We start from the raw sequence: 13,800 nt of genomic DNA, 5'->3' as shown, positions 1-13,800 counted from the left end.
AGCAGGAAGCTAGACAGTCATGAACAGGAAGGTACATGCACTAAGACTCATCAGAAGACCAGGCAGTTATGATTACAGGAAAGTAAACCAGGAAAGTGAATTGACCAAGAACAGAGCACATCTGTCTCCTTTGGGATGGAAACTGGTTCTGGCTCCATGCATGTGTAATCCAAATTTCTTATGATAGCAGGAAGAGCCCTGAAGACCAAAACACTTGCTCACAAGAGTGTGGTAAAACATGCAAAGTCACTACCATTTTTATTTGAGTACTGTCTGTCAGCTGCTGCACGGTGTAGGCATCTTCTGTGTTGTACTGCAGTAAAATCGCCATCTGGAATGTGGATGCCTGACAAAACCAAAAACAAAGAACAGAGGGGAGAGGGGGGAAATCAAAAAATGAGAACTTACAAACACTTTCTGAATCTGAACAGCTTGAAATACACCAGTTAAACACATACACTGGAATATTTGGACAACAGAGAATACCCAAGTGGTGCTAATAAAAAAAAAAAAGAATAAAATGTTGCTTTTACAACCAGAACTCCCCCTTCCAGCATTATCTAAACATAAACCCCAGGATTAGAATCATTTAGCTTGCTTCAGACAGTCCATCAAATTGTCTATTATGGCATCAAAGCATTATCCTTGTACCTGCCAATATAGTTTTAAGTTGTTTTCCTCTGTCACTCCAGCTCTTGCCCATTTAATCTGCATTATACCCAATACACAGACTGCTGAATTCATCCTCACAACCCTCCCAACTCCAGCAGAATAATGAAACCAAATTTATACACCAAGCAGCTATCAGTAGCTTATCCATCTCTATCAATCACAGGGTTAACCTATGTTGATGACAAGGTCAAAGTCTGACATTATCTTGTTTCTTCTCCCATCTACTTTTTGAGAGAAAGCAGACAGGAAAGTACAAGCAGCATGAGATCCTAGGAAAAGAGGTTGCATTTATCTCACAAAATGCATTTCAACACCTGTTTAAACCACAGGCAATGTGTTCCATTTCCTAAGTCAATTTTAAACACAGATCTTTAGTATCAGTATAGTAAATAAAATAACATACAATAAAGGTTCTACTGGCTGCATCCAGTCCTCTAAAAACAACCATCACCAAGTGTTTCTATGGGTATGACTTGTCCTTACCTGTAATGTGTATCTATTTTTGAAACAGTTGGTAACCAATTCCCCTTTAGACAGCTGATACAACCATGTTAATTTTCTTCCACTGTGACGACTGGCATAAAATGCAGTAAATCTCTGATAGCTCCGTTCTAACTGTATAAAAACAACAGCAATAAATAAATAAATAAATATTATTTACCTTTCTTTACCATTACTAGAACATGTTATGGAAGCAACAGGGGATCATCAAATCTGATCACCCTCAACCACCACGTTGTCTAAATAGCCCAAATGGAAACTCAAATATTCAGATTCAGCAGACTGGATTAAAAATTTCCCTCTAAGTTTCCCCTTTAGAGTATCATTAACAGTACAAATGTAAACAGGCATTTAAGGTTCATTCTTCCTTTTATGATACATTAAGAATGGCTAGAAAAGCAATTTGTTTTAACCACCTTCATCCTCCAGGTAACAGCATTAAATTTATTTCTCAGGTTAAATATTCACGCCTTTTTTCTGGATAAGCACTCAGCAGAAAACTGATTATAACATCTAAAGATTTTACTGGGCAAAGCTGAAGCAATGGTATGAAAAGGTTTCTTAAGTAAACCCAGAAAAATGCACTAACAAAAATTTGCTTTAGTTGCTGTTGAATATTGTGAAGAAAGATTCATTAATCAGGAGTTTTCATGGGAAAGATACAAACACATGGATTTCACACAGTTCCCTCCTACTACCTTACTCAATTATCTCATTCCAAATATCCTCAGGCCAAATAGGCAAATAACAGAGACACAGTCCTCTCTGATACACAACAGAATGCAAGGAGACATCAGCCTTGTAAAAAAAATTTCTCTCAGGATGATTCCATGCTCAGATGAACCAAGAGCAAGTGCCTCACCTCAGATGGCAGAGCAAATGTGCAGGACTGCTGGAACGGCCACGATCCAGAACTCAGCACCTGGATGCTGAAATCCACTGAAAGAGAGGCGAAGAGGATGAGCTGCATTATCCCACTTTCTCCTAACTCCCTCTTCACACACAGTCCCAGTTCTAACACAGACATGTTTCTGGCTCATGGTCAAACCAACACAGTAAAAAATCATTAAGCACTATTTTATTTTTGTCAGAGCATAATTAAAGCTATTCATGAGAGATGTCACTGCAGTTGGAGACCTTCAGATTTACTGTTACAGGCATTCAATCTTCTCCCATTTGGAGAAGTTACTACTCTGTTTCTATCCCTACAGTGAGTTTCTCTTTTTACACAGAAGTGTGAAAATTATAAGTGTTCATCATCGCTCCACAATACACAACTGCAAGAACAGACCTTTCACAACTTATAAGGCATTTTGGTCAAGTATGAACAATACAAAAACTAAGTAAAGTTTAAACCTGATGATACACATCTCTAGTTGTAATACAATAAATAATTATCAATTCTTGACAGAATTTGGTTCAACGTGCTTCAACTGAAAAGTATAAAAACATGATGGGGCATCTAACAACCTGGAACACAATATACTTTTATCCTTAATACTTTCACATAAATCTAAGTATTAAACAGCTAAAAATCAAAACTGTTTAAAGAAAAACATCTCTCCAATCAAACATGAAAAAAGAAAAAAAAAGACGAGGCAGTATTCAACATAATTTAGTTATATACCTAAACGCAAGCTCTAAAATCAGCAGGAGGCTACTCAGAAAATATATAAAGAGCAACTAGAAGACAAAGAACAGACCTAGAATTTAAAGACCTAATTTAAACATCCCAGCTATCATGGTCAGAAGAACACTAACTCTAATTTGTGACAGTGTAAGTCAAATATTTCCCACACACACTTAGTTCTGCAGAAGTAAGAGGAAGCTATACTATGCAACAGTAACTTAGGTAAAGGTGTTACTTACAATCTAATGGTTCTGAATTGGTCAGGTGCTTTTTAAACTGCTCATTCAAATCCTTGCTTACACCAATATCTTGGAACATCCGCTGCAGCTTGGAGGTATACTCAAAACCACAAGCTTGCTGTATTTAAAAGCACAGATACATCAGCAAGACATATTTTGGACAATGGCTAATGAGAAGAACAATTTTTTGGAACTTATTTCCTTAACAGAAGATGTACAAAGTTCCATTATTTCCCTTACGCAAAGTGCCCATCCCCCCTGGAATATGAGCTTTATCTGCTATTGAAAACTGAGGAAAATTTTGCTTAAAAATTAAGCAAAACACAATGAAAAAGACTACTCAAAGGGTAGTCAATTGTATTTTGCTTAACTCTGCATATAAATGGGTTAACAAAATTAAGCTACTTTTCAGTACTCATTCCCTTGAATAATTAAATCCATGTCATTCATTTGGTTAAGAATAATTAAGCTTAGCTCCATCAGGCAGACATGCACTAGAAATTCATATGATTAAAACAAAAAGAAAAATAAAAGACCTAGGTTGTGTATTTTTCTGTGCATAAAATAAATGAAAGGATGCACGTCAATGCTTTCCAAAACAGTGTGAAGATCTGCAAGGCAGTAATTATGGGACAGTCATGGAATACTCACTTTTAGTTTGGAGATCATGCTTGCCTCAGCATCATCACTAGCACTGTTTTGATGCACAAGTCTCTTTGCCAGCATTTTAGCATAGAATTTTTGAAACACATCTTTATCCTCAATGTACTTGAAGACAACCATCTGGAAAAGCCAAGATAATTTGTAAGGGAAAAATATTTAAACATTTGTCTTGAAAAAGATATAGCAGGAACTACTTAACTTGCACCTAAATTTTAAAGATTGGGGGTTTTGTTTGGCTTTTTTGGGAGAGGGTGGAGGGACTCGTGGTGTTTGCTTTAAATATGGATGCTATTTTAAAACAAGAACTGTATATTCCACATGTAGAGCATACTATATACATGTGGATATATAATGATATAAAAAGATGTCATGGAAATGATACATTTTATATGCATATATAAAGCATTAAGCAAAAGCATAACTTCAATATAGCCACTTTAAATCTGCTGTAAAGGGTTTTTAATAAACAAAATAAAAGAATTTTTATAGTTTGTATGTATTTATAGACATCTTACCACTTGATTGAGTGTATCTTCCAATTCTGCTTCTTCTGGATTCTTTGAGCTGCAATTAAAGAAGTGCATTTTTAATGAGTCCCAAACCAGCAGAATTAAAACCAACATATGGATGCATATGAAAGCTTCAGAAATAAAAGAATGCAAATTTGAGTAGTTCTGGGATCAAAGCCTCTTTAAAGAGAATACAATGTAATGAAGTGAACAGTTTACTGCTCCACCTGTTAGCAATTCTGAATTTCCCAAATGTCACAGGCTGAAGACCTGGACTTGCTTGGGACTTGCTGGTGGCCTGGTACTTTTCAGGATTTATGAGCTTAAACATGGACTTCTCTCTTCCTGCTGCTAGATGCTATCTTTATTTCTTATCTTAGATAGTACAGTGAGAAGAAACCAGCTCACAGAGCTGGGACTTGAATGGGTGAAAGCTCAAGTGGCACCACATTGTCTTCCTCCATCTCATGTTCGCCCACCCGGCAAATCCCAAATCTACCCTGCGCACAGTCAGTACTTGTAAAGGAGAAAATAAACCCTTTGCTGAATGAAGGAGGAGATGGGAAAGAGAAAAGTGAGCAAGTTCTCCCATTTTTGGGTTGTTTGGTGGTGGCTTTTTTTCTCTGCCAAAACAACTAGAAATGGGACAAAACTGACACCAATCCAGTATGAACTGAACTGATACCAACTCAGCGCATGAGCTGCTGAATCTAAGGCCAAATACCTTGAATTAAAATATGAACTATGAAAGCTTAGAAAGCAGTTTTTCTCCTCAGTTTTTGCCCAGATAGAAGAAGATATAGAAAAAACAAAAGGAGGAAAGCAACAGTTTTAATGGAAAAAGGGAATATGCATCTCTTTAAAAGATACAATGCAATTTAAGTTTTTCAGTGTAAAAAACCCTATCCAAAACCCCTCCTTCAGTTTTACTGAAAAACAAAAACTTAAGATTCCTATAAGGCAAGAAAGGTTTGTTTATTTCCTCCACTTTTCCTTAAAAAGAGTACCAAACAACACAACCTTTAGGAATGGTCCTACTGAAATTTTTGCATCCAGAATTTGATAAAATTAATTTCTTGCAAAGTGAAGCTGTGCTTCTGAAGACAGTATAAAACGTCATAGGCTAAAACCTTTTAAAATAAAAGCCAACATGAAATAATCATTTGTCTTTGAGGACATACCTTTTCTTTAGTAAAGAGTCACAGTATCGTGCCAGTAGCTCTGGGGATTTACTGGATGATTGAGCCATTTTTGTTACTGCATTATTATTTATAAATCGACCACAAGCCTATAAATCACAAAAGATAGTGAAATTTTGGGAGACAATTTTTTTATTTTGTATGGAATAAAAAAACAATCCAGCATCTGCCACTACATGCACTTACTTTGTCTAGTGCAGCCACGAAGCCAGCATCATTGTTGAATGCAGACATGACTAAAGCGTTGTACTTCTTATGGACATCCAACACTGTCTGTACATACATTTTTGGATCCTGCAATAAGGAGAGACTGGATTTTGCAACCTGTTGACTTTTGGCTTTCTACTTCCTCCAAAATGGAGCTATTCACTGGCCCAAGAAAATTTGTGTGGAGAAAGTCTATTAAGTATTAGAAACATTTAAAGGCAAACCAATACCCAGACTAGTTCAGGTCCTATGTCCAGGACTGACTCATGTTACTGCAAGCTTTCATTTACAGCAACCAGACTGCAGAGTGTACCACATCACACAAAAGACAACAAAGTATTTACTCAACCACTGCAAACATTTTCAAAGACTTAAACTTGCTTCAGATCACACTTGAGAGAGCTGGACAATCATAAAGTGGCAGCTGCTATAGAGGAAAATCTCTGTAGTAAGAATGTGACTGGTTTATATCCAGTAGGTACAACTTAGTACAGACACCTCAGTCATTGGCAGTTCTTAAAAACTATGTGCTCAGCACCTGGTGGCAGCCAAACGCCAATAAACATCAAGCTTACTGTACTCAAACTGAGTTTTTTGTGCAGTTACTGATCTTTGTTTCTCAATACAGATGGAGTGGAGTCAAGGATAGGGACAATGATGGGCAAGTAAACCATCAGGCACACAGGACAGCTACTACACAACTAGAAAGACTAAAAAGGCTGGAAGTCTTCAATTTGGAGATCAGAAGGTTTTGTTGGCTAGAAGTGGTGGAATATGGGCAGGGTTTTATCAGGATCCTAAAAAACATTTCCTGTTGCCACTGAAGACAGATACAGGCTACCATGGCCCACCAATCTCATGCCATGCTTGAGACAAAGAGCTGAGATTATTGAGAACTTCTGAGATAAGGAATGCAAGTGGATCTAAGGACATTCAGAAAAGTACTGATTACAAGGACTAAAAAAAAAACAACAAACAAGAGGCACAAAAAGCAGCCAGTCTTCTGACTGAAAAGCAGTCTTGTTAATACAGTTAACAGAGACTAGAGCACAACTCCTTCTGCATTGAAGTCTAAAATAGGTGAAATGAGTCAGGCTGATATGACTATTTCTCTGCACTGACCACAGAGAAAGTGAGAAGCATTTTTTCACTTGATTATCTGTTTAGACACAGTACAGGTAAATGAGGTTGGGAAGAATCAGTCCTAAGTGTGATAGAGGACTAACAATGCAATGATGAATAGCAAATACAGTGGTGTATGGGATATTGCAAGAAAAGGCAAGATGGTTCCCAAGGATAACAACCAGAGATACTACTTCATATGAAAATGAAGAACAAATGTGTGGAATAAGAAACAAAAGAGAAAGATGTGGAAACAAGAAAAAGTGTCAGAGGCAGGAAGAGTTTTGTAAATGGTTGCCGTCAACTAATACATACAAATCTTGGACCTCCCCTCCCTGAAATAAGAAATAATTCCTGGAGAAAGAGCTTTCATTTTTTTTTTGGTGGCCTAATTCTTCAAGGCCTAAGCAGGAAAAAACCTCAAGAGCGATGACCACTAGGGGATGTGCAAAGCAAGGAGCAGATCTGATTTCAAAATTCATGGAGACAACTACAAATGAAACTGAAGATTCCTGAACTTGCTTCATGATTACTTTATGATTCATAAAAGATCAACACTGCTAAAAAGCTATGCACGTAAAACTATAGAAATGAACAACAGACACTACACCCTTCAATACAGATTACTGCTTTAGTAGGAAGCTATTTCAAGAATTTCTCAGGAAAGCAGTAAGTTAAAATAAACTTTGTCAAAAATCGAAGTTAATCATAGAATCATAGTGTATAGGGACCCACAAGGATCATCAAAGTCCAACCCCCGACTCTGCACAGGACCATCCTGAGAATCACACTAATGATGGTATTATCAGTGACAATGCCTGAGAGGATTTTCCAAGCGCTTCTTGAATTCCACTTTAAATAAAATTTAACAGAATCTATATTCTATCCTGATCTTGCTTTGTGCAATGTTTCATTCTTTCTTTTCCCCTGGAAAACATCATATTGTCCATAGAGAAGAAGGTTGGCAAAGAGCTTAAAAAACTTCATGCTGCCAAGATGCAACTTTAATCAATACAAAAATCAAGTTTGAAATTACAATTATGGGATAAAAAGTGAAAAAGCAGCCTTTCCAAAGACAAGATCTCCTCCTTATATTGTGACCTTTCCAACCATTTCAATTCCTCCTTCTTCTTCTATTTCTCATGCTTTTCCAAACAGAATAAAGACATTATCAAAAAACTCAAACTAACAGAAACTTTCTCTAGATAGTCTCATCCAAGTCAGAATTCCTTAAGATGATGAAATAAAACTCAGTTGACTGGAGATAATGCTTCTTGAAACAGTTGACTTTCAGGTGTACTTGTATTGTAAGTGTTGGGTGTTGTATTTGCACAGTCAGCTTTCCAAGCAGCATGACATCCTGACAGAGAGCAAAATCTCAGAAGGAAACTCACCCTCCCCCTCAAAACCAAACCAAAACCAAACCAAAAACCCCCACAACCTGCTAAAACCAAATGAAAACAAAAAACCCCCACCCCAAATACCCCCAAAATTTAAAGAGTAGAAACAGTGATGTAAATTTTGTTTTAAACCTTCTACCAACATTTGAGAATTGCCAAGTCCTTACAAATTAAATTAGTGAGAGGGAAAACAAGCAAACTGGAAGTTTTATCAGGAAGCATTCACCATCCTCTAATGTAAAAGTGGCACCACACAGAGACTTGTTTTGATGGGATACTTGCATTTAGTGCAGCTTCTCCACATTTCTCAATTGCAGCTAGACCCTGATTATGAATGTGAGTTTCCAAAAGTTTTTTCAGCTCTCCAAGGCCATCCTGGATTCGAGATACAAGGTTATACATGCGACCCAAGTCTGTAAAAGAGGAAAAAACAGGAAAGCTAACATCTCCCATCTGTACTGGCTATTACTTCAAATTCTCATTTATAAATTGTCAACAGGAGCTAAACATCCATTGTCAACAAAAACACATATGCAACTGCTCCTGTAATAAGCCAGAAAAAATGACAGTAAACGATTATACCAAACCTTTGCACTCATCTGGAAAGCTAACACTAGTTAATCTGTTATACTAGGATCTACTTTTTACCTTCAGAATGCAACAAATCTCAAGAATAAAACCCTACCATTTGAATGGTAGAAAAATTACTTCCAATTTTTAGTTTTCGCAGGTTTAAAGCAATGATTTAAAAATGGTGTTAAACTTCTCTTATTTAAATAACATTTTGAGGTGCTGCCATGAAATTGAGACTCTTATTAATGTTACTGCTGGCTGTGCTACAAGTACAACGTTTTCCAGCTGATCACTGTTCTTTAAATCTTATTCTGAACAGGTCAGTTCTCAGAGATCTAACATTACTTGTAGCCCTTGGCATATCAACACTTTTGCTTTGGGCAGCATCAGTGATAACAGTTGGAAATTTAAGGCAAAATCTTGATACGACCTTAGCAGGTAAATTGAAACATTATAAATCAAATTTCCTTCAATAAAACACTGTTGGTAAAAGACATCTCTTCAAAAAAGAAACAACTTCAAGTGACTGATTATCAGTAGTTATAATTTTATCTAAAAGAAAAAAGAGGTTCTGAAAAGCATTAAAATAGAACCAATGAAGGTAAAACTGCATGTCATTTCACGTATGTTAAGGCTTCATATTAAAATCTCACCAGTTTTCAGCCAAGACTTTCCAAATCAATTAGCAATTCTGGAAAGTCTCATACTGAAGAGGGTTTTGGTTTTTATTATTTAGTTTCAACAGGATAGATGCTTTGTATTTTCTGAGAGCAGAACTCTTCAAAAAAAAAAAAAGCAAACATTGAATTGGCCATAAACCAGGTCCACAAACCTGCCAGTCACCTCTTGAAATCTTGCCCTCACTGAACAGGCACTCCAGCGAAACAGCAAACAATCAGATTATTTACTGTAAACTAAGGAGGATATTTCACCTTGTGGAACACATGGAAAGGTTGGCAGCTCTTCTCAGGTGCAAGGACTTCTCTGAAGGGCTTGTGAGCAATTTATTACCACCAGAGGATTATCAGATTAAACAAAACAGAGCAATCCATGAGCTGGTGCTCTACCTAACTCTGAAATACAACACAGAGTTTGATGCCTTCTAATACTGAAGGGATGACAGTTCAGTTAGGTTTCTGTATAACACTTTCCTTTCCTTAAAACTTTGTCAAACTTAAACTTGCAGATTTGAAAACGAAACTTTTTTTTCTCTCGGTGAAAAACCATGATTGCAACCTGATGTTAACTTTTATAAGAACATATGAATACCCCACAGAATTTTAGAAAAAAGATAGGAAAATAATGCCATGCATAGATACAACAAGCTGCTGCTATATTTACCCACAAACAAGTGTTCACAGGTTGGTTTACCAGGATGTCTGTGTTAGGTGAAATAAGGAAGAGATACTACAAAGTCTCATGGAAGATTTGCATGGTAACTCCACCTACATCACTACAGCCTTCTCCCAATAAACCCAATTATTTCCTACAGGTATTATACTCATGTGAGTATGTAACACATGAGGAATGTGTCCCACAACCTTTATAACCAGTTTATGCATCAGTTGCACAATGGATTAAAAAGTTACAGAACACCAACAGGAGTGGCCTGTAATATGATATTCTCCAACACAGTTTGCATGGAAGGACCTCAAAACCAGTGTATTTTCTTTTGAAGAGCAAGACAATAAATATTTTAATCAAGAGCAACCTTTTATTGTAAGTTTAGGATAGTCTACCAAAGACTATGCTAGTATATCACAAATTGGAGAATGAACCGATTACTGTGATTAAAGAGTGAATTATCAGACTGTCACTGAAAATAAATTTTCTAATCTTGAAACCTCATGAATCTTAAAAAGGGCAAGGGAACTGCTACAATTTCCATAAGTGAAGCTTGATAACAGAAGAAAAAATATTTTGAAAAAGAAGAAAAAAATTAAGCATTTTAAAGAATGTCTAGTTAATCTTAGAAATAATCCACATGAAACTAAACCCAAAGAAACAGAACTAGACAGTGCCCAAGACACAAGATACTTCTTTTCTTTTTTACCCTGACAAACTTATGGAATTGCATCACTATGGTGAGTGATTGTGCTAAGGGCTCACATAACCTATAAGCTTGATCAAGTAGGAGGAAAATAAAAGTCTGTGAAGGTGTCCTGAGTCCAGAAAAAACTTTCTTTTTTGTTCTATTGCTATTTCAATTGTCAGAAGTAATTTAGTCATTTATGAAGTCATTTCACAAACCAACACCAATTAAAATCACTTCCAATTATGGAGTAAATATTTACAAACACAAACAACATCTGACTCAAATACTAGTACAGATTATTTACATTTGAATCAGCTAACTTCTGACCTACTAATCATGCTCAATTGCCCTTTTTGATTTCAAAGCATCTCTTCATTATCAACATGACTATTATAGATAGTAATAATTTGTAGTTGCTATTTTAAGACCAATATACAATGAGACAGAGTCATAGTTACAATTTAAAACTCTCAAATGAACAATTTTATCGTTACTAACTTAACCACAGCTCTTTCATTCTGCCCCTTTCATAAGAGCAGTATTTCAGCTATACAGCCATACTCAGACTTGAAATACAGATTTAATTAGTTCCCCAATTGGGAAATCAGAATCATGATTCATCCTTATCATCTGCACGATCCACAGGAATTAGTTCTGGCTGTTAATTCTGTGCTCTCTATAAACTCCTGAAGAAACTAATACAAACCAACACAACTGACAATTCGTCAAAGATACCTAAACTCTGATATTCTTCACTTATTTCAGAGGAAGCGTTGAAGAAGTCTTTATTCTACGTATTCTCTATGACAATATAAATTTGATCCATTACCAACACTTAAGAATCATTTTCACAGCCAAAATTAACTCATCAATTAATAATTTTCACCCTTTCCTTGCACTCTATATGCAGTATTATGTATTTTATATATTCTATTTTAAAAGCTATTTATTTGCATCTCTTCCTCTTTTAATATTTCTGATACATACTTCTGAACACTGGATTTTAAAATTCTCAGTGCTGACTCAGGAAGATCCACAGATTAAACTGAAAGAGCTGGAAAGAGTACTGAAGAGTACTGGTCTGTTTTTCACCTCCCATCTCTCCCACACAAGATTCAGTTCCTGCTGGAAAAATGGCTCAAGTGCTCTTGAAACTCTTCCAGCCATGTTAAGAGAAATCAAACTGTTTTATTGTGCTGTTCTGCCTTAATATCTGGGATTGGGGTAGGGTCCTTGAAGCAGTACCATCAGCCATCCTGATTTCATTAAAACCTGCTTGTCCATCAGTCTAGTGACTATCTTCTCTCTTAATCTAATTCCCGAACACAAGACATTTAGCTAGCACCAGATTTTATATTATTCACAATTCATCAAGGACGAGAGCTCTAAGCCTAAATCCAGCGTTTGAAACTCCTTACCTTCATTTTTGTCAGCATCCAACAAATTCTGAAACTCAGTATGAAATATCTCCAGATGTTTTTCGATGAGTACTTGCTCACACTTTCGTGCTAACTCATCTTGTGTGCTCTCATGGAGATATACCTGAACTCTGCGCTGCTCCTCAAGAAGGCGAGCTTCAGCCTACGGAAACACAGAGATAAACATGAAACCCACAAAAGGCAGAACATGAATCCAACAGCAGAAAACAGGTGACTGTTCAGTCAATTCTTCTAGAAAACAACAACAAGAAGCAAACTTCTCTCTACTCTGGTGTTGTGAACCACCTACTTTAGCAGTTATTTTTCCAGGAATCATAATATACATTTGGGATTGATGTTTATGTTAATGAAAATACAATGTGCTGTTTAAATGGCAGGGGAGAATCACAGCAAAACTGTTTTCCTGCTGCTTGTGAATAAGGAGTTTACAGATGGAAATCTGCTGTCAGAAAAAGAGAAAGCCTCTGACATGAGATGCTGTCGGTTTTAGGATCACCAAGCTCTCCAGCTACAGAGGTAGTTTTGTTTAAGACAAACATGAATGTATTTCACGGCTCCACAAAACTAAAAGGCAGGAAACTACAATTTAACACTATGCCCATGACAAATTTATTTGAATAGTCTCATCTACATTCTTACACAGAAAAGCTTCCCAATAAACTACAGTCATTTAAATTATACTTGCATTTAATTTGGCATATAAAATGCTACATATGCGTATCTTCCTGGCAAACTAAAATTCTAAATGTCACAGGAACAGAACTTATGCCGAAATGTAAAACTGAAATTGTTTACATAACAATTACTCTATTTCATTTGCAAAAGTGTTAAGGATTCACATTACAAACCATTTGTAACTGCAGCAAGTTATTAGGGATAAAGGGGGTATGCCTTCTTATCAGCCTGAATTATTTAAATTAACAACATCATCAAGAAAATGGAATTAGGTTAATTCATTGTCCTAGTATGCCAGAGTAACAAGCAAGCATGAAAGATCATATTCCGGACAATAAAAAAGGAACAGCTACACTGCAAGTGCACTGCACCACGCATAGATAGCTTTAAATCATCTAAGTCACTGTTAGCTTCACTTATTTTGCAATGATTGTGCACTTACATCTTCTGAAATGGTCCTGGATTACTGTCTCCTAGAGCTACACCAGTACAGATCAAAAAATAGGAAATGAAATCAGCAATTTGAGAAGGGATACAAGCTCCAGAGTACTTGCCAGTTTCTTAACAGTAAGGAATAACAACTTCCTTACTTAGAGCAAATAGCAGCAAATCTTTCTTATGAACATTGGAACTAAGCCTGTATTTAATCAATTCTGTATTTCTGTAGTTCAGGAAATTCCACCACTTCTGATGCTGCTATTAAAATATCCTTAGACTTTCGCTTTTAATGTTAACAGTCAACTCTCATTGTGAACTCTTCTATGAAAAGAAATATTTACTCTAACTTCATGTTTCCTTATACTCTCTGTTTTATTTGGCATTCTTCTAAACTCCATTTTCCTTTTAAAGTCACATTTCAGAAACAAGGGAAAAATAATCAGTTCACACAACAGTATCTTCACTTGTGTCAACTATAAAGATGAGAAGTTCAGTGGA

At 36.2% G+C, this 13,800-nt stretch overlaps 1 protein-coding gene across 1 annotated transcript in view; it reads right to left on the bottom strand.

Annotated features, from left to right (window-relative positions):
- The window catches only part of CUL1 (cullin 1), a 37,344-nt gene that overhangs the window by 5,162 nt on the left and 18,382 nt on the right, over nt 1–13,800 (bottom strand). Inside the window, exons 7-16 of the mRNA XM_005424151.2 lie at nt 12,169–12,331; nt 8,425–8,555; nt 5,600–5,707; nt 5,396–5,502; nt 4,221–4,269; nt 3,694–3,825; nt 3,043–3,160; nt 2,036–2,112; nt 1,156–1,287; nt 254–346 (exon numbers count right to left, since the gene is read on the bottom strand). Coding sequence (XP_005424208.1) covers nt 254–346; nt 1,156–1,287; nt 2,036–2,112; nt 3,043–3,160; nt 3,694–3,825; nt 4,221–4,269; nt 5,396–5,502; nt 5,600–5,707; nt 8,425–8,555; nt 12,169–12,331 — 1,110 coding nt within the window. The remainder of the gene's footprint in view (nt 1–253; nt 347–1,155; nt 1,288–2,035; nt 2,113–3,042; nt 3,161–3,693; nt 3,826–4,220; nt 4,270–5,395; nt 5,503–5,599; nt 5,708–8,424; nt 8,556–12,168; nt 12,332–13,800) is intronic.

Source organism: Geospiza fortis, unplaced genomic scaffold, assembly GCF_000277835.1.
Source record: "Geospiza fortis unplaced genomic scaffold, GeoFor_1.0 scaffold120, whole genome shotgun sequence".
Taxonomy (NCBI): domain Eukaryota; kingdom Metazoa; phylum Chordata; class Aves; order Passeriformes; family Thraupidae; genus Geospiza; species Geospiza fortis.
The sequence above is the reverse complement of the archived record's forward strand: the minus strand, read 5'-3'. Positions and strand labels throughout refer to the sequence as shown.